A 20,218-nucleotide genomic window follows, 5' to 3' on the forward strand; every position below is an offset into this window, starting at 1 on the left:
GATTTTTTAAAAATAGAAGCAGCTTTGGATAGATTTTAATCTCACGATACGAAGCCTCGCGGTTCTACTCGGAAAGCTTTAAGTATCCATGGGGGTTTCTGTGTGAAAAACAATGTAAAACTATGAAGTTGAGATGAAGAAAAAGAAGAAGAAGAGAGGACAGCATCTGCTTAACATTTCTGTCATGCCCGCCCTTCAGCTCACCCACTGCCACTCATCTCCAGATGTTTCCATTTGGCTAGCCCTATCTCACAACCGCATCAGAGTCTTTGGAAATCTCTTTATGTTGGATGGAAATAATTTATACGCAAAAGCAACTGATCCAGGCACATCTGGGTAACACTATTTCCAGCAGTCCCGGGGAATAGATTTTCTTTGCCGAGAGCAGTACAGTTTGTCCTCGACTTGCAACAAATTTACTTAGTGACCGTTCAGATTTACGATGAAAAAAGTGACTTACGACCGTTTTTCACACTTTACAACCATTGCAGCAGCAGGTCACGTGACTTATGCTCGACTGCTTGACCACTGATTCGCAGTTATGATGGTTGCGGTATCCAGGGGTCCCGTGATCCTCTTTTACAACCTTCTGACAAGCAAAGTTAATGGGAGAAGCCGGACTCACTTAACAAACCGTGTTGCTGATTTTAAGAACTGCAGTGATTTCACTTAACAAATGTGGCGAGAAAGGTCGTAAAATGGGGACAAAACTCCCTCAACAAATTTCTCACTCAGCAACGTAAATTTTGGGCTCAATGATGGCCGTAAGTTGAGGACTAGCTGTAAAAGCCATCCCAGTTTTGAAATCGTGGGACAGAATGCAGCTGGATGCACGACACTGTCCTTCTCTAGCTAAGATGTTCTTGTTTCCTAATGCCCTAAATTTAATCCTGTTTTTGCAAGATGTCTATGGAGATTTTCAATCAAACTTTTGTCCAAAAGTTGCTTTTTCCAAAAGGCAACCGGACTTCCTTGTTTTTTGTTTTTTTTTCTTGTCTTTTGAAAACGTTTCGCTTCTCATCCGAGAAGCTTCTTTAAGTTCTGAAGAAACCGAGAAAGTCCAGATGCCTTTTTGGAAAAAGCACCTTTGGGGCAACCATGAAGAGAACTGAAGAAGCTTTTTGGATGAGAAGCAGTGGTGGGTTTCAAATTGTTTTACTACCGGTTCTGTGGGCGTGGCTTGGTGGACGTGGCAGGGGAAGGATACTGCAAAATTCCCATTTCCTCCCAATCAGCTGGGACATCCGTCCATCCATCCATCCATCCATCCATCCATCCATCTATCTATCATCTATCTATCTATCTCCATTCCCACCCCACTCCAGGGGAAGATTACTGCAAAATCCCCATTTCCTCCCAATCAGCTGGGACATCCGTCCATCCATCCATCCATCTATTTATCATCTATCTATCTATCTATCTATCTATCTATCTATCTATCTATCTTCATTCCCACCCCACTCCAGGGGAAGATTACTGCAAAATCCCCATTTCCTCCCAATCAGCTGGGACATCCATCCATCCATCCATCCATCCATCCATCCATCCATCCATCCATCCATCCATCCATCCATCCATCTATCTATCTATCTATCTATCTATCTATCTATCTATCTATCTATCTATCTATCTATCTATCTTCATTCCCACCCCACTCCAGGGGAAGCTTACTGCAAAATCCCCAATTCCTCCCGATCAGCTGGGACTCGGGAGGCAGAGAATAGATGGGGGCGGGGCCGGTCAGAATGTTTACTACCGGTTCTCCGAACTACTCAAAATTTCCGCTACCGGTTCTCCAGAACTGGTCAGAACCAGTTGAAACGCACCTCTGATGCGTTCTGGACCAACTGTAGTCTCCGAACACTTTTCAAGGGTAGCCCCATGTAGAGCGCGTTGCAATAATCTAACCGTGAGGTGACAAGAAAGTCTAGTTACCTTTTGGAAAACTTCTGGAACTTTTCATAAGATGATATTAAATCAACAAACTGCTTCCTCCAAATTGTAGGTATGGAACGGGCCAACTCCCCATGGCCAACTTGTAGTGGGACCACTCGCCGCGAGACAATTTAAGAATTCTATTTAATGATTTAAAAATAAATGAAAAAATATTTTAACTTCTGCCATTCACGTGTCACCCGGTCTCTTCTTTTGTATCCTTTCTTTAATGGTTCTATTGCACCTTTTTTTTTGATATTAGGATAACTCTTGTCCCGCAGTGAATTTTCCCATGGTGAGTTGGCCACGGCGAATGGCTTGCGGCAAATTGTCGTAGACCCATGGGGCTACACTCCTGAAAGCAAGCATAGAGAATCTGATTTTTGTAGTTGAAAAGTCAACGTAGGTACTATGTTTCCCCAAAAATAAGACCGGGTCTTATATTAATTTTTACTCCAAAAGACACATTAGGGCGTATTTTCGGGTTAGGTCTTATTTTGGGGGGGAAATACGGTACTAAATGCATCCATCTGGCTGACAATCTTAACTGGGGCTTATTTTTGGGGGTAGGGCTTATATTACGAGCATCCTGAAAATAAGTCCTAGCATGAAATAAGTCATTATTGGATTTTTTTCCAGTTGGGTCTTATTTTCGGACAAACAAGGTAGGACTGGAGAGAGCTATCAAATTCATCGAAGCCAAATGTTTGGGTTTGGTTTTAGTTTGGCAACAGGTTGAAGACGGTTCGACATGTTGTCTATTTCCTTACGGACCCTCTGCCCCCAACCCTAACCTTCTTAAAAACCATCCCAGCACTGAAGAAAGACCATTTTGGTAGAAGTGGCCCGTGGAGAAAGAAGGAAGCATCTCTTTATCTACTAAGATGCTTCATTAAAATAAAATTTAAAAAGTCAAATCAAATAGGAGGCGCTTGCTGTATCTCTCACATCGGTATCTAACCTGGCTCTGAAAATATATATATATATATATATATCTTTTAGGAGGAATTGAGATTTCATTATTAAGGATGACCCTAACTCTAGACAAAACCTCCATGGTCAGCGAAGAGGTGGCATCCTCAAAAGTTAAACACGCTTCACTTGGTGTACAGAAATACTATATATTTAAGGAGGGTTTACTGTTGACAAATATACATCATTGGTGTTTCCCATCTAACAGTATGTGCAGCAATAGTGTGATTTTCCTTTTTTCTTTTTTTTGTTCTTCCCCACTCCGCTCCGATAGCTGCTATGGGGTGTTTTTTTTTCCCGAATGACAAAAAAAGACACGTCCTCTGTCACACGACAGCAGAAAACAAACCGGTGAACAAAATAGCCTATCGTAGTAAAAAAAAAAAGAAAAAGACCCATTTAAAAATAAAAATTTAAAAAAGAGAAAGGATCGAGCTTACGAGTCTTTAAGATGCAGCGGTTTTGGCCTACTTTCTGCAAATCACCCGAAAACTGCAGGGTTTAGCCAGAAAGAATGGCAAATGTAAAAACGACCCCATAAGTACTTGTTTTGAGGCTCACAAAATGTTTGAAGGGCCATTTCGGACCTGGACGGGTTTCCCTCTCCATCTCCAGTTTTTCCGCATGGCGTTGCAGGAAATTGTGAATTTTTCTTCGCCACGATGCCTCCTCCTTCTTCTTCCTGTTTTCGTTCCTCATAAATCCTCTTATTTATTTATTTTTTCTCCAACCCCACTAGGAAAGGTTAACCCAAACCTAATACAGAGGCTCTTTTTTCCCCTCTTTTCTTCACCCCGTTAAAAAAGAAAAAAGAAAAAAAGAAACACAACGAAAGAAAACCAACGAACAAGTAACCAGGGGATTTAAACCCAACACCTCCCCAACCTTCAAGCCTTTTTGCACAAGGGGCTCACACACAATGGCGAAATGACACTTCCAAAAAAGAGAAGACGGATAGGAGCCGAGAAAGGGGGGAAGGAATAACAGCCAAAGGTGAGAAAGCCACTTTAAAAACAAAAAAAAAAATTATCTAAAATAAAGGATGTTGCCTGAGCTATGGTGCCACCATGTTCTTCCTCCACCTTGCCTGTTTTCCGTAAAGTTCTTTTGCGTGTGTCTGTTTGTTTTTCTTTTTGTTTAGAAAAAAAAAACGAAGGCTCAAGTACATCACAGTCTCAAGCAGCTGTCTTTGGCAAGAAGTCAACGCATCGTCCCCTCTCTGTCACCTTCTCCCCATCTCGCTCTGTCGCATAAAATGGATATTGTTTGCGCTGTCGGACAGTTCTGGGTATTGTTCGGCGGAGATGACGAAGTAGCCGTCGTACCCCTGAACGAGTCCCGTGTTCAGCAGTTGCTGCTTCTCCCCCTCTGTCCAGGACCGGCTACCCTCCTCCCCATCCTGCAGTCTCTGTTGCTCCCTGGCCCAGGCGTGAGCCACGGCCCGTTGCCGGGCCAATTCCAAGACACGGGTCTTCTCCTCGTCTAACGTGGTCCCGTATCGGGTGTTGAGGCACAGGGCTCCGAACTGGAGCGAGATGTCCGTGTAGCGTCTAGTCCTCCCGCTGAGCACGGTGTTGATTTGAGAGACGGTGACGTTGACACCGTTCTCCAAGGTTCGCCGTCCCCCGCTGAGGCCGAGGATCGACAAGTCGCTCTCCGACGGCCCTGGCTTGACAAAGTAGTGGGTGTCCGTGCCGTCGACGGTGAAGTGCAAGTTCTCCAGGTAATAGGCGTTGTTGAGGATGGCGGCGACTCTCCGCCCGTCCTCGTTGGCGCTGCTAATGATATCGGTGGCCACCCGCCCGTCTTTCATGGCAAATTTGACCCCCTTGCCGATGATGGAGTCTCCCGAGGCAAAATGGCGGTTCTCCTTGATTTCCTGGCACCCGGCGATGCTCGACGTGTAGATCTGTTCAAAGCTCTCCAACGTGACAAAGGCCTTCAGCTGTTTCTGCACTTCGCACTGCACCCCTAAGATCGACTGAGGAGGGGCAGGGAGGGAGATTGAAAAGAAAGGAACTCATGTTAGATGCAAGAGGGATGTACGACACCATTCTACAGGTGGTCTTAAACTAACAACCGTAATCGAGCCCGGAATTATTGTCGTAAGTCAGGACTCTCTTTAAACGGGAAAACTGGTCCTAAAATCACGACCATAATTGAGCCTGGAATTATGGTCCTAAGTCGGGACTCTCTTTAAGCAGGAGGCCACATGACTTGTGCCTGATTTTATTATTTTTTCACAATGGTTGTTAAGCAAACACCACGGTTGTTAAATGAATGTGGCAATCTTTCAGTGAGGCCATTATACAGGGTAGTCCTCTACTTACAAACATTCATTTAATGACCGTTCAAAGTTATAACGGCACTGGAAAAAGTGACTTATGACCACTTTTTCACACTTAATGATCCTTGTTGCATATCCCCATGGTCATTTGATCAAAATTCAGACGCTTGGCAACTGGTTCATATTTATGACTGTGGCAGAGTCCCCGGGGTCATGTGATCCACTTTTGCGACCTTCAGACAAGCAAAGTCAATGGGGAAGCCAGATTCGCTTAACAACCGTGGCAAGGAAGGACATAAAATGGAGCAAAACTCACTTAAGAACTGTCTTGCTTAGACGATCATAAAGCCCTCACAAATTACTTACAGGCAGTCTTCGACTTACAGTATTTAGTGACTATTCAAAGTAAGAAAAGCACTAAAAAAAATGACTTACATCAGTCCTCATACTTATAACCATGGCAACATTTTCACAGTCATGTGATCAAAATTCGGTCACTTGACAACCGATATGGATATGTATTTATGATGGTTGCAGAGTCTCAGGGTCATGTGACCAGTGGTGGGATTCAGCCAGTTCTGTCAAACCGGTGGTGGTGACTGTGGGAGGCTCCGTCCACCCGGCCAGTCATAATTCGTGCACGTGCTCACATTTGCGAACCGGTAGGGAAGGTAAATGAATCCCACCTCTGTATGTGACTGCTATTTTGCGACCTTCCCTGCCAGCTTCTGACAAACAAAGTCAATAGGGAAGTCACTTAATGTCTGTGTGATTCATTTAACGACTGCAGTGATTCACATAACAAGACGGCAAAAAAGGTGGTAAAATCAGGCCCGAGTCCTTTAACAACGGCCTTGCTTAGCCATGAAAATTCTGGTCCCGATTGTCGTCATAAGTTGAGGACTGCCTGTAGTCTGGGCCAAAATAATGGGAGTTGCTCCAAAATTCAGAGTCGTGCCAATTTTAAAGACAATTTTAGCCCTGCAGCCCAGGATATTTGCCAACCACAACGAAATGTTATCATGAATATCACTGGAATTGTAATTTTAAAAAAACCAAACCAAACCTATTTGTTATCTCAAAATAAGTCCTGTGCCTTCAGAAAGCTGCTTAATTTGAAGACAGAATGACCTTGAATACAGCCTTTTAAATAATAAACGTAATGCATCGAGGGAAAAGTTGATTTCTCCTCAGAAAGAGGCTCTGGGGCTGCAAATGTGTTTTGTTTTTTAAAAGAGACACAAACAGATTAGGCAGAGTTCAAAAAGATAACGGATCTTGCCTTTGAAATTTGTTCCCCGCGCTGTTTCATCTTTCTGTTTCCCGATGGAAGGAAAAAAAGAAAAAAAAAAAACCCCAGGAAATATTAGAGGGGAGATCGTGTTTACCTGATAAAGGCCAACATTTTCAGAGAATTGTAAGTGTTGTAAGAGCAAGGTTTTTCAAACACGGCAAATCTAAGATGGGTGGACTTCAACTCCCATGCTGGCTGGGGAATTTGGGGAGTCGAAATCCACGTGATCTTAAAATTGCCAAGTTTGAAAAAAAATGCTGTTTGTACAGGTAGTCCTCAGGTTACAACATAACTGAGCCTGGAACAACGCTCATCGTTTGTGCCGGTCATTAAGTGGGTCAATACAGGATTGTGCCCGATTATAAGAACTTTTTTTTTTTGCAATGTATTTTGTTAAAAAAACTTCTTGGTTCTTCTTGCAAAGATATGATAAATCATGGTCAGTGACCACGGGATGCTTCAAATGGATATATATGGGAACTGGTTTGAAGTGTCCGAATGGGAGAGTGGGGCAACCATTGGAACTTTATATCTGGGTCGTAAGCAGCTTTTGTTTACGTTCTGTTGTAACTTTGAATAGTCGCTGTGCAACCAGTCGTAAGTGGAGGACTACCTGTAGAAGAGTAGTAGAACATCAGAAAGGCTACAGGTGGTCCATAACGGAGCCCAACATTTCTGTTGTTAAGCAAGAAAGTTGCTGGGTGCGTTTTGCCTCATTTTATGACCTTTCTGGCCACAGTTTTTTTTTTTTTTTTTAATTTGATTTATATGCCGCCCTTCTCCGAAGACTCAGGGCGGCTTACAATGTGCTCAGCAATAGCCTTCATCCTTTTTGTATATTTATACAAAGTCAGCTTATTGCCCCCACAAACTGGGTCCTCATTTCACCTACCTTAGAAAGGATGGAAGGCTGAGTCAACCTTGAGCCTTGGCGAGATTCGAACCCTGCAGTAATTGCAGGCAGCTGGTCTTAAGCAGCTTAATAACAGGGTGCCTTAAACCCTTGTACTACCAGTTCTTAAGTGAATCACCGCAGTTGAGTAACACGGCTGTTAAGTGAATCGGGCTTCCCCCCATTGACTTTGCTCGTCGGAAGGTTGCAAAAGGGGACCCCGGGATCGTCATAAATATGAGCCAGTTGCCAAACACCTGAATTAGGCCATGGGGATGCTGCAAAAGTTGTGAAAAATAGTCCTTAAGTCATTTTTTTAGTGGTGTCGTAACTTCAAATGGTCATTAAAGCAAATGATGGTAATTCAGGGACTTATCTGTACATATACTTCACCTCCCAATGAAAGTTTCCTCTGGGATAGATAAATGATTTAGATAATAGAACGTTAAACGAGGGAGAGTGTTAAGGATATTGTTGTTGTGTTACCAACCAGCAGAGTGTAGAGCACAGAGAAACGTTGCTGAGAGCAATGAATAAGAGATGTGCAAACTGGTTTACAGAGAGGATAAAAAAGAAATAGAAACCCAGATGACACCAGAGTAAATGAAAAAAGGGGGAGGAGAGAGGGGAAAAGAAAGAAGATAATAAGAATAAGTGTACAATTAGGATGATAATACTGATAGAATAAATCTGAAAAGAAATCGAAAGAAAGTATATACTATTAGAATACAGGAGTTGCTCGGATGCCAAACAAGGAGAATATTCCACAGCAAAGAAGATAGAAAGGAGAGAGGAGTAGAGGGTAGGAAGAGGAGAGGGAGGGAGGGAGGGGAATGGAAGAAAGGGAAAAGCAGAGGAAGGAAGGGTAGGGGATAGGAGTAGGAGAGAAGGTGAGTAGGGGGAAAAGAAGAGAGAAGTGGGGGAAAGGAAGGGGAAGTAGGATGAGGTAGGAGGGGAGGGAAGAGAAAGTAGGAGAAGAAGAAGAAGGGTTGTTGTGAAATGAGGGAAGAAAGGGTAGAAGAGAATGTAATTGAAATGCCTTATTTTAATGCTTTCTTTAAGGAAAACGTGTATGTAGGATTAATTATGTATAAGAAAAAGTACATTTTATATTATGTGTATAAGAAATAAAACTGAAAAACTTTTTCAAAAAAAAAAAAAAAGAGAGAGAGAGAAAGTTTCCTCTGGGATAAAGTAGCCACCATTCAAAAGTTGGTCTTATTGGAAATCAAAGACTTCTAATTACCTTGCTATTGTCCCATTCCTGGGTTTTCAGCTGGGTGTGGGTGAGCTCATAGGATGGCTCCATAGCGTTCATTTCAGGTTTAGGATACCCAGGAATGACGTTGTGCAACTGGAAACCAAAGGTAAGCAGCCAGCTGTTGACATCTGGAATGGGAAGAGAAAAACCAGAAGGTTACCTGCTAGCCAAAAGGTTAAACGCACAGGTGTAGTATAAGCGGTACTTGACTCAACTAGTGAGAAGGATCTTGGAAGTCCTAGTGGACAATCTCTTAAATATGAGCCAGCTGTGTGCGGCAGCAGCCAAAAAAGCCAACACAATCCTAGGCTGCATCAACAGAGAGATACAATCAGGATCATGTGATGTGTTAATGCCACTTTATAATGCCTTGGTAAAGCCACACTTGGAATACGGCATCCAGTTTTGGTCACCACGATGTAAAACAGATGTTGAGACTTTAGAAAGAGTGCAGAGAAGGGCAACAAAGAGGATTAGGGGGCTGGAGGCTAAAACATACGAAGAACGGTTGCTGGAATTGGGTAGGTCTAGTTTTTTCATTTCATTTTCATTTCATTTTATTAAATTTGTATACCGCCCTACTCCCGAAGGACTCAGGGCGGTGAACAGGCACGAAATAAAACACATAAATACAAAAGTTAAGACATGATTAAAACCCAATTAAATAATTTTTGCCTGAGACAATTTAAAACCCCCAATAATTTAAAACGAATTAAAATTTGAGTTTAAAAATTTAGAAGAAGGGGAAAAAATTAGGCCAGGCCGGCCTGCTGGAATAGGAGTGTCTTCAAAGCACGGCGGAAAGTGCGCAGATCAGGGATCCTCCGTATCTCCGGGGGGAGCTCGTTCCAGATAGTAGGTGCCCCCACAGAGAAGGCCCTCCCCCTAGGGGCCGCCAGTCGACATTGTTTGGCTGACGGCACCTGGAGGAGCCCCTCTCTATGAGACCGTACCAGCCGGTGGGAGGCTGTTTGTGGTAGTAGGCGGTCCCGTAAGTTTGATGAAAAGAGGGACTAGGGGAGACATGATAGCAGTCTTCCAATATCTCAGGGGCTGCCCCAAAGAAGAGAGAATCAAGCTATTCTCCAAAGCACCTGAAGGCAGGACAAGAAGCAACGGGTGGAAACTAATCAAGGAGAGAAGCAACCTAGAACTAAGGAGGAATTTCCTGAAAGTTAGAACAATTAACCAGTGCCAAACTTTTCTCCCTCCATTCACAGCGGAGCTGCTGCTCCCTTTATGGTCCCCACACAGCCCCCTCCCTCCCGGGGACTACCTTAAAGGGACAGGCTGCAGCGGCTCCGCTGTGAATGGAGGGAGAAAATTTCGGATTCTCTCTGCTGCAGCATTTAACGTTGAATGGGTTGAGTGAGCGAGCGGCCGGAAGGGGTAAGCGGCGAACGTGGGCAGGGCCAACCAGGGGTGGTTTTTACCGGTTCGGTGAACCAATTCAAATCGTCTCTACCGTTTCGCCCGAACCGGTCAAATTTCACCCCTGCCTACTACATGGGTAAATATTTTTAGGCACAAGACAGGGCTGGGCGAATTAGGTGCTTAGCAGAGCAATGGCACAAGGGGAAAAAAAAACTATTTTTGTGTCTACAGGGAGTCCTCAACTTACGACCACAAACGAGCCCAACATTTATGTTGTTAACTGAGACCAGGGGTGGGTTCCACTTACCTTTGCTACCGGTTCGCAGCGGGATTGCGCGTATGCGCTCGCGCGCTCTTCTGCACATGCGCAGACACTTCTGCACATGTGCAGATCACCAATGATGACGTCGTGCCGGGTGGGCGGAGCCTCCCGCCGGTTTTACTGCCGGTTCTATAGAACCGGACAGAACCGGGAGCAACCCACCACTGACTGAGACATTTGTTAAGTGATCTTGCTCTGTTTTGCAACTTTCCTCGCCTCGTTTGTTATTAAGTGAATTCGCTGCAGGTCTTAAATTAAGTCAGACGGTCGTTAAGTGAACCGGCCTTCTGACTCGTCAGAAGGTCGCCAAAGGGGATCACGTGACTTCAGAGGACTGCCACCGCCATAAAGGCGAGTCAGTGGCCGAGCCTCTGGATGTAAATCACGCGACCACGGGGAGGCTGCACAGGCCGTAAGTGTGAAGCATGGTCGCAAGTTGTTTTTTCCGGTGCTGTTGTAACTCTGAATGGTCACTAAGTGAACTGTTGTTAAGTCGAGGTCTACCTGTAGTGGTTTTGGCATGCAAGGCCCTGTAGCGGCATCCGGAGGGGAGAATTACACCCATTCCCAAATAATTTATTCCCAAATAATTCCTCCAGCTTCAATGGGATTTCATTTCCTTGGCCAGTCTCTCCTCCTGCCTGATCTGCAACAGTTGTGTGGGGTTTTTTTTTTCCCCCACTGCCCTTTAAAATAACAATTCTCATGGATGAATTAACATTTCACCGCACTGTTATTTTTAAAAAGGATTGATGGAAAGGTCAGGATTAGAAAGGATTTCGGAGGCTTCTGTGGCGAAAAAAAAAAGCCTCTTTTATGCAGTTTTATTTAGAGGCCGTTTACGATCTGGGTGCCAGCTGCGGCCCCCCAATAATATCCCTCTGAAAAGTGACAAAAAAATTAGAAGGGCGTTAATCACCCTGTAATCCCACAGAGTCAAAGCAAGGAAATTATGACACAATTGCTTGGACAATTGCTTTAAAAGCAGGGTTATTTGTTAAATCCGAGTATTTGTTCTTCAGGGTTTTTGGTCTCCAGTAACTGAGGTGAAAATACATCAGACAACGTCCTGAAGCCTTTATTTATTTATGATATTTTTACCTCATCTATTATTATTTTTTTATATAAGTAATTCAAAGGCAGAGATCATAATTCCTCCTATTTTTTCCCCCCCACAACAACAACAACCCTGTGAAGTGGGTTGGGCTGAGAGAAAGTGTCCAGAAGTCACCCAGACTGCTTTCAGGCCTAAGGTGGGACTAGAACTCACCGTCTCCTAGTGATTGGCCCAAAGTCACCCAGCTACTCTGTCGGCTTTCATGCCTTAGACCATAGATGGCTAACCTTTTTGCCATCGTGCGCCAAAAGCGGGGGGAGTACGGTGGGGTCACACGCACGCGTGCCCACATCCATAATTCTATGCACCCCCCCGTGCTCCCCCCCGCTTTTGGCACGCGATGGCACGGTGGGCCCGGTAGGCCCGTTTTTTGCTCTCCCCAGGCTCCAGAGCCTTTCTAGGAGCCTGGGGAGGGCAAAAATGGCCTTCCCCTCCCAAGGTCCTCCGAAGGCCGGAAACAGTGTGTTTCCTGATTTCTGGTGGCCCCAGAAGGCCCAAAAATCAGCTGGCTGGCGCACGCATGCATGCCGGAGCTGAGTTCGCGTGCCCACCAATATGGCTCCGCGTGCCACCTGTGGCACCCGTGCCATAGGTTCGCCATCGCGGCCTTAGACAGAACTAGAACTCATTGTCTCCTATTTTGGGATTGGCCCAAAATCACATAGTCAGCTTTCTTGCCTAAGGCAGGACTAGAACTCACCGTCTCCTGGTGATTGGACCAATGTCTCCCAACCGCCTTTCATGCTTAAAATGGGACTAGAACTCTCTGTCTCCTGACTATTGGCCCAATAGTCTTTAAAGACCTTATTATTTCACCAGGCAGGCCTGGCCTAATCTTCTCCCTCTTTTATAAAAGATTTTAAATTTTTAAATATCTTTTAGTATTTTATATATTCAATTTTAAAATTGGTTTTAAATAGTTTGGGGTTTTAATTTGTCTGGGCCAAAATTATTTAATTTGATTTTAATTCTACTTTTAAATTTTGTACGTATGTGTTTTACTGTTTGGCTGTGCACCGCCCTGAGTCCTTCGGGAGTAGGGCGGTATAGAAATCAAATCAAATAAATAAATAAAAATAAATAAAGTCACCAGTCGGCTTTCATGCCTAAGGCAGGACTAGAACTCACCGTCTTCTGGTGATTGGCCCCAAATCACCCAGCTGGCTTTCACGCTTAAGGCAGGACTAGAACTCACAGTCTCCTGGTGATTGGCCCAAAGTCACCCAGCTGGCTTTCATGCCTAAGGGGGGACTAAAACTCACAGTCTCCTGGTGATTGGCCCAAAGTCACCCAGTTGGCTTTCATGCCTAAGGCGGGACTATAACTCACAGTCTCCTGGTGATTGGCCCAAAGTCACCCAGCTGGCTTTCATGCCTAAGGGGGGACTATAACTCACAGTCTCCTGGTGATTGGCCCAAAGTCACCCAGCTGGCTTTCATGCCTAAGGCAGGACTATAACTCACAGTCTCCTGGTGATTGGCCCAAAGTCACCCAGCTGGCTTTCATGCCTAAGGCGGGACTATAACTCACAGTCTCCTGGTTATTGGCCCAAAGTCACCCAGCTGGCTTTCATGCCTAAGGGGGGACTATAACTCACAGTCTCCTGGTGATTGGCCGAAAGTCACCCAGTTGGCTTTCATGCCTAAGGCGGGACTATAACTCACAGTCTCCTGGTGATTGGCCCAAAGTCACCCAGCTGGCTTTCATGCCTAAGGGGGGACTATAACTCACAGTCTCCTGGTGATTGGCCCAAAGTCACCCAGTTGGCTTTCATGCCTAAGGCAGGACTATAACTCACAGTCTCCTGGTGATTGGCCCAAAGTCACCCAGCTGGCTTTCATGCCTAAGGGGGGACTATAACTCACAGTCTCCTGGTGATTGGCCCAAAGTCACCCAGCTGGCTTTCATGCCTAAGGGGGGGACTATAACTCACAGTCTCCTGGTGACTGGCCCAAAGTCACCCAGTTGGCTTTCATGCCTAAAGCGGGACTATAACTCACAGTCTCCTGGTGATTGGCCCAAAGTCACCCAGCTGGCTTTCATGCCTAAGGGGGGACTATAACTCACAGTCTCCTGGTGATTGGCCCAAAGTCACCCAGTTGGCTTTCATGCCTAAGGCGGGACTATAACTCACAGTCTCCTGGTGATTGGCCCAAAGTCACCCAGCTGGCTTTCATGCCTAAGGGGGGACTAGAACTCACCTTCTCCTGGTTTCCAGGCCAGCACCTTAACCACTACACCAAATGGGCTCTTTTAAATGGAAGACGCTATGTCAGTCACCTATGGCATGCGTGCCAGAGGTGGCACTTAGAGCCATCTCTATGGGCAGGTGCACTGTTGCCCCAGCCCAGCTCCATTGCATTTCTCCCGCAGGGGGGAGAGAGAGAGGGAGGGAAAGAGAGGGACGGAGGGGAAGAGAAAGAGAGGGGGAGGGAAAGAGAGAGAGAGTTGGAGGGAAAGAGAGAGAGAGAGAGAAAGAGAGAGGGGGAAGGGAGAGGGGTAGAGAAAGAGAGAGAGAGAAAGAAAGAGGGAGGGAAGGAGAGAGAGAAAGGGAAAGAGAGAAATGATATTGTTGCTAAATGTAGTATTTTAAAAGCAAAAAAAAAAAAAATGGGCACAAAAGTGCATTTATCACGTTTTTTCTTAGAACAATTAGCTGAACTCTGCGTTGCTTACCATTATTTGAGATAGTAAAATCTCATTATTCAGGTTAAATTGCCGTGTTGGCACTTTGTGATAAATAAGTGGGTTTTGGGTTGCATTTTGGGCACTCAGTCTCTAAAACAGGGGCAGCATAGCTGGCTGGGAGAATTCTGGGAGTTGAAGTCCACCAGTCTTAACGTTGCCAAGTTTGAAGACCCCTGCTCTAAAAGATTCGCCATCACTGTGCTATGTATAGAAACTTGCATGCGCCTTCCCAGGAAGCTATGGCATCCATTCTGCAGATGAGGTCCAAAGCATCATGGCAAACCCCACGCGTTACCCACCCAAGTCCCAGTTCTACCCTGGGCACTTAACGAATGAGCTGAACATGGATTTTTACCTGTCATGTAGCATTTGATATCCTGGGCGTTACTGATCGGATTGTTATTTTTGAACATGTAGAGGTTGAAGGGCATGATGTTGCTGTGGCTGAGACGTTTCCATATGCCGTGATTGGGGCTGGTCCACCTTCCGGCTAGGACGTCGTAGTCTCTCTTCCCCATGTGGATGAGTTTGGTGAGGGGATCGTACAGACCTCCGTGGTAACCGATGATAATTTGGAAGTTTGGGTTGGTATCCATGTAGATCTCTCCGTAAGCCGTGTAAAGGATCTGCTTGATCATGAGGCCCGTTCCGCTGAAGACCGCCAAGGGGGTCCCGATGTTGTCGCAAGCGATGTAGAATTCATCTCCACTGCTCACCTCCATGGCAAAGAGGTGACCCTGAAGGTCGTAATAGAGAGAGGTAATCTCTGAGCTGGAGTGGTTGTACAGATGGGTGACCTTGGTGGGGTTGGTGAGGTCCGCGTAGAAGAACTGCAGATGGTGACCGTGGGTGGTTTTGCTGGAGACTCTCCTTCCAAGCCCGTCATAATGATACTTCACGCTCCACTTGTTGCCTTTGTTATAGGCCTTGATGAGAAGTCCTGCGGAGTTGTACTCAAAAATGTCATTCCCCCTTTGCCTCAGGAAGCCATCTTCGTCCATCTTATACTGCACGTCGCCTAGTCTCGTAATCCGGTCCCTGAGGTCGTACCTCAGCGGCGTCAGACGGGCGCTGTTGCCGGGACTCAACAAATGGAGATTCCCATTGAGGTCGTAACTGTATCTCCAGAGCGGTTTCTCGTTGATGGACACCGTCTGCAATTGGCCGTCGGCGTCGTATTCGTACGAGTACCTTGTGGTATTGGCGTAAGGGCCCACTTTCAATTCCTTTTTCACCACTCTCCCCATGTTGTCGTACTGTACGGTCATCCAGTACATGAGGGACCTGAATATTTCGTACTGAACTTCCTTCATCCGACCGTACGCGTCAAAATGTTTCGTGTGGGTCATGACCGCCGTCGTGATGATCTGGTTGATGTCGTAATAGATCACCCCGAATTTGCCAAATTGCTCGGTTTTGCCCGACACGTCGTCGTAACGGTAGAGGTCAATAGGCAACGGGGTTTCGTTGATCACGGCTTGCATGCTGGTCACCCGGAAGCTGTTGTCATAGTTGTAATCGAAACGGGCATTCACCATGCCTTCTTCCGTGAAACGGAAAATCTGGCGGTCAATGAGGGGCCCGATCTGTCGGTACCTGATGGTACAGGTGAACCCTTCGTTCTGGAGGTTGATGGTCTTCAACATGCCTGCGGTCTCATCGTAGCTGAAGCTGATTTTGGTGGTGTCATAGAGCATCTCTGCCAGTTTGGATAGCTTGCCGTACTTGTAGATGACCCGTCTTCCAGTCCCCAAGTAATAGGTGTGAAGGAGTTGCCATTCCTCATTGAAGTCTTCGACCACCGTCGCGTTGCCTTCCGGAGGCCTGTAGATATTCCTGTAGTAGCCAATTGATCGAAGTGTCTCCAAGGTCTGCCGAGCTACGTTGGGCATCGTTACGGACGACAAGCGATCGTTCTTATCGAATTCAAAAATGTACTGCCGCTGACTGTGAAGAAGCAGGACCATGGACTGTAATCAGAAGAGGAAAAATAAGTTATAACAAGAACATTTTTGTCATCGTTATTATTATGGCTAAGTTTTGTAGTGGGATACAGAAAGTGGATTGTTTACGCTTTGACCAACGTTGTCCAAAGTTACTTACAAAACTTCTTAAGGTTGAAAAGATGCCAGAGAGAACACGAAGTTTCAAGTCCGAAAGGTGCTTTTTTTCAAGAGGCAAAAGAGATGTCACATTACAAGAATGACAGGGAGTACATACAGGTAGTCCTCGACCTACGACCGCAGTTGAGCCCAAAATATTGGTTGCTGAGCGAGTCAGTTGTTAAGTGAGTTTTGCCCCATTTTACGACCTTTCTTGCCACAGTTGTTCAGTGGGATCATCGCAGCTGTTAAGTTAGTAACACAATTAAGTGGCTTCCCCATTGACTTTGCTCGCCAGGAAATCGCAAACGTTGATCACATGACACGGGGACACTGCAACAGTCATAAATACATACCAGTTGCCAGGCCTCCGAATTTCATTTCACTAAATGAATGGTTGTAAGCCAAGGACTACCTGTGTCACGGTTCTGATGGATGCCCTAATTAAATCATGAACCTCGAGCCAAGCTTCAAAAGAAATCGAGTTATTTATTAGGAGCTTCATGTCGGCATGTTCCCAAGTAAAGCCAGCTCTGGCCCTATGTAATTTACGCCCCAATTATGACCCTGTTTCCCCCCTTCCCCCCAGTGTGTGTCATCAATCACATTCGCCAACAGAGCAATTTTGCGGGTTGTAGAAGTCACTCCCCTCTGGCTGCTGTAGGTAACCCTGGGATACAGCCTTGAGAGAGATAAGCATGAAACGTGCATCTGTCTTTGGCTGCCATGCCTTTTCTCCAGTTTCCCATCCCCCCTGGCCTATAGCAACTTGAGAGCAGGCCGGGAATGCTTTGCGAGTTGACAACTTGTAGTAGATAAATACCGTTCAAAGAGGCAGAGAGGGTGACTCACAATGCTTCAGTTGGCTAAACCTTTAGAGACCCCTCTTCTCTACGGCACTCACCTTCTCTAAATACGTGTAGGTCCAAGATTTGCCATCCGCAAACATTCTGGATGAAATTCTGCCCGCTTGGTCGTATTCCATTCTTTCGGACATAGTACCCCTTTGGATCCCGGCTATATGACCCCCGGAGGAATAGGTGACGTTCACCCCATTCAGACGACTGCTAGGAGACCAGAGCGTAGGCCGTCCCGCCTGGTCGTAGAGAATGCGCAGAGTGAATTTGCGGTGGTCGTCGTAAATCTTCTCGGTTCGTGTCACGCGGTCGAAGTCAAGGGATAACAAATTTCGGTTATGAACCTATGGGTTCAGAAGAAGAATTAGGACAACGACCGAAAGCTTTAGTAAGATGGGAATCATTAACTACCGGTCAGAACAATCTCTTTGGTTTCTCCTAAGGCAAATGGCAAAGAGGGTTTTTGCGTATTTGTAAAAAACCTCTTATATGAGATCCCAAAGGTGCTTTTTCAAGAGGCAACTGGACTTTCTGGGTTTTCTTTGAAGACGTTTCGTTTCTCATCCAAGAAGCTTCCTCAGCTCTGACTGGATGGTGGAGGAATGGAAGGATTTATATTCCTTGCAGACAGCTGGTCATTTGCATCCTTTTAGAGGGTCGTTGAGGCCACTTGGAGGTTTGTCTGTATTGTAGAAACATTCTGCAAAAGGACAGCTCCACAACACAATCCTTTCAGAAGTTCCAAGAAGGCTCCACAATCATTTGCACCGCTCTGGTGACTCTGAGGACACAGACAAATCTCCAAGTGGCTTCAACGACTCTCTGAAAGGATGCAAATGACCAACTGTCTGCAAAGAGTATAAATCTTTCCATTCCCCCACCATCTAGTCAGAGCTGAAGAACCTTCTTGGATGAGAAGCGAAACGTCTTCAAAGAAAAACCAGAAAGTCCAGTTGCCTCTTGCAAAAAAACTACTTTTGGCACAACCACGACCTGAATGATGGAGAATCTCCACAGACACTCTTATATGAGATGCAAGAAAAAGAAGGAAGGAAAGATTTGAAAATCCATACGCTGGGATCCGGCGAAGTATTTTAAGCTGTTCATCATAATATCTCGGTTCTTTCACATTTAACAGTTTTATCAGTTTATGTTGTAACATAGAAAAAAACAAAGAAGGAAACAGGAAAAATAGGGACGGGAGAAAGGAAGGAAGGAAGGGAAAAGTCAGGAAAAGGAGGATGAAAAGAAAAAAAAAGGCATTGACTGCTGACTCCTTTCGGTGCAGTAGAATAAAGCATTCACATCATACCTCAACTTTTTATTTTGACGTTAATAGTTTAAACTATTATTAAAGTTTCAAGGTTGACTCAGCCTTCCATCCTTCCGAGGTAGGTAAAATGAGGACCCGGATTGTGGGGGCAATAAACTGACTTTGTATAAAAAAGAACACCGCTTGGGGGGGGGCTGAAAGCCCTACTAAGCACGTACATACAAAAGTATGAAGGCTATTGCTTAACGCATTGTAAGCTGCCCTGAGTCTCCGGAGAACGGCGGCATATAAATCGAACCAATAATAATAATAATAATAATAATAATAATAATAATAATAATAATAATAATAATAATAATAATAATAATAATCCCGTGATGGCGAACCTATGGCATGCTTGCCACAGGTGGAACGCGTGCCCTGTCTGTGGGCACGCAAGCCATCGCCCCAATTCATCTCTGCCGTGCTTGCGTGGGTGGCTCCCGCCGGCCAGTTGGTCATCGGGTCTCTGCTGCGTGTGCATTTGGGTGGGGCGCAAGCGGTGGGGCCGCAGGGCATGTGCAAGGGAGCATTGCATTTTGGGGGTTCGGGCACACACTTTGGGCACTCCGTCCGGAAAAGGTTAGCCATCATTGATTTAAACTAACCATTTCTATAACGGCAAATCGATCTAATCGATAAAACCCAAAATCGAAGTTCCAATTTTTTCCCCCACTCTGGCTGTAATTTTTAAAAGTTGTCCCTTCCTGCTGCCAAGGAAAATCAACGCAGAATTCACCCCGTTTTGCATGTCCCTTTCAGACAATACCTGGAAGTGATTTAACCCTTTCCAGGTGACCAGAATAATTCCAATTCCCACCAGTTCTGACCGGGAACGGTCCACTCACCCTCAGCCTGCGTCCGAACACGGTGATCTGGCCTCTGGATTGTTCTTTCCGTTGCCGCCACTCGACCAGGTTGAGACCGTTGTCGATGGGCAGAGTCACGTTCCTCTTCCCCACCGTGGGGTTCACGGTGCCCGCCAGGAGATGGGGTTCAGTCTGGAGAGCCACCTCCATGCCGTTCGCTAATATCAGGCGGAGAGAACCGTCTGCCCCGATGTAGTAGCTGTTGCGCACTTGATCTACACGGGAAAAAACCCCGACAACAACCTTAGATAGGCAGCCGAGCCAACCCTCCACAGCTCACATTAGTTATGCAAAGGAAACATGAAGCAAAGCTGGTCAGAAAATGTGAGTGCTTTAATTATCAGGATTCGGTGTGGATCGCCAATAAAGGAGAATATTTGTAGCTCAGGGCTGAAGTGAGAGGTCCTTGGTGCTCTCTAAGCATGCTTGTTTTCTTGCATTACCCTAACATCATCAGTGCGAGCGTTATCACATCATCCCTAGCACTGATGATGTTACCTAGTTGGATAATGAAACGTCTACAAGAAAACAAGGAAGCTCAGAGAGCACCAAGGATCCCACAGTCGTCATTCTCCTCCTCCTCCTCCTCCTCCTCCTCCTCCTCCTCCTCCTCCTCCTCCTCTCCACAAACCCCACTCCCTTCTAGCACTGATGATGCTACCTAATTGGGTAATGAAACGTCTGCAAGAAAACAAGGAAGCTCAGAGAGCACCAAGGACCCCACAGTCGTTCTCCTCCTCCTCCTCCTCCTCCTCCTCCTCCTCCTCCTCCTCCTCCTCCTCCTCCTCCTCCTCCTCTCCACAAACCCCACTCCTTTCTAGCACTGATGATGCTACCTAATTGGGTAATGAAATGTCTGCAAGAAAACAAGGAAGCTCAGAGAGCACCAAGGAGTCCACAGTTCTCCTCCTCCTCCTCTTCAAACTCTCCTCCCTT

General features: G+C 45.8%; 1 protein-coding gene across 13 annotated transcripts in view; it reads right to left on the minus strand.

Moving 5' to 3' along the window:
- Window positions 1-3,042: 3,042 nt before the first annotated feature.
- TENM4 (teneurin transmembrane protein 4) overlaps window positions 3,043-20,218 on the minus strand; it is a 626,114-nt gene continuing 608,938 nt past the window's right edge. For all 13 annotated transcript variants that reach the window (XM_087895779.1, XM_087895778.1, XM_087895780.1 and 10 more), the window contains 5 exons: window positions 19,262-19,497; window positions 17,149-17,445; window positions 14,498-16,112; window positions 8,627-8,769; window positions 3,043-4,888 (listed from right to left, as the gene is read on the minus strand). In XM_087895779.1, the coding sequence (XP_087751905.1) occupies window positions 4,130-4,888; window positions 8,627-8,769; window positions 14,498-16,112; window positions 17,149-17,445; window positions 19,262-19,497 (3,050 nt within the window). In that variant the 3' untranslated portion in view covers window positions 3,043-4,129. The remainder of the gene's footprint in view (window positions 4,889-8,626; window positions 8,770-14,497; window positions 16,113-17,148; window positions 17,446-19,261; window positions 19,498-20,218) is intronic.

The sequence above is a fragment of the Pantherophis guttatus genome, chromosome 5, assembly GCF_059756535.1.
Source record: "Pantherophis guttatus breed Tessera chromosome 5, ASM5975653v1, whole genome shotgun sequence".
Lineage (NCBI taxonomy): Eukaryota > Metazoa > Chordata > Lepidosauria > Squamata > Colubridae > Pantherophis > Pantherophis guttatus.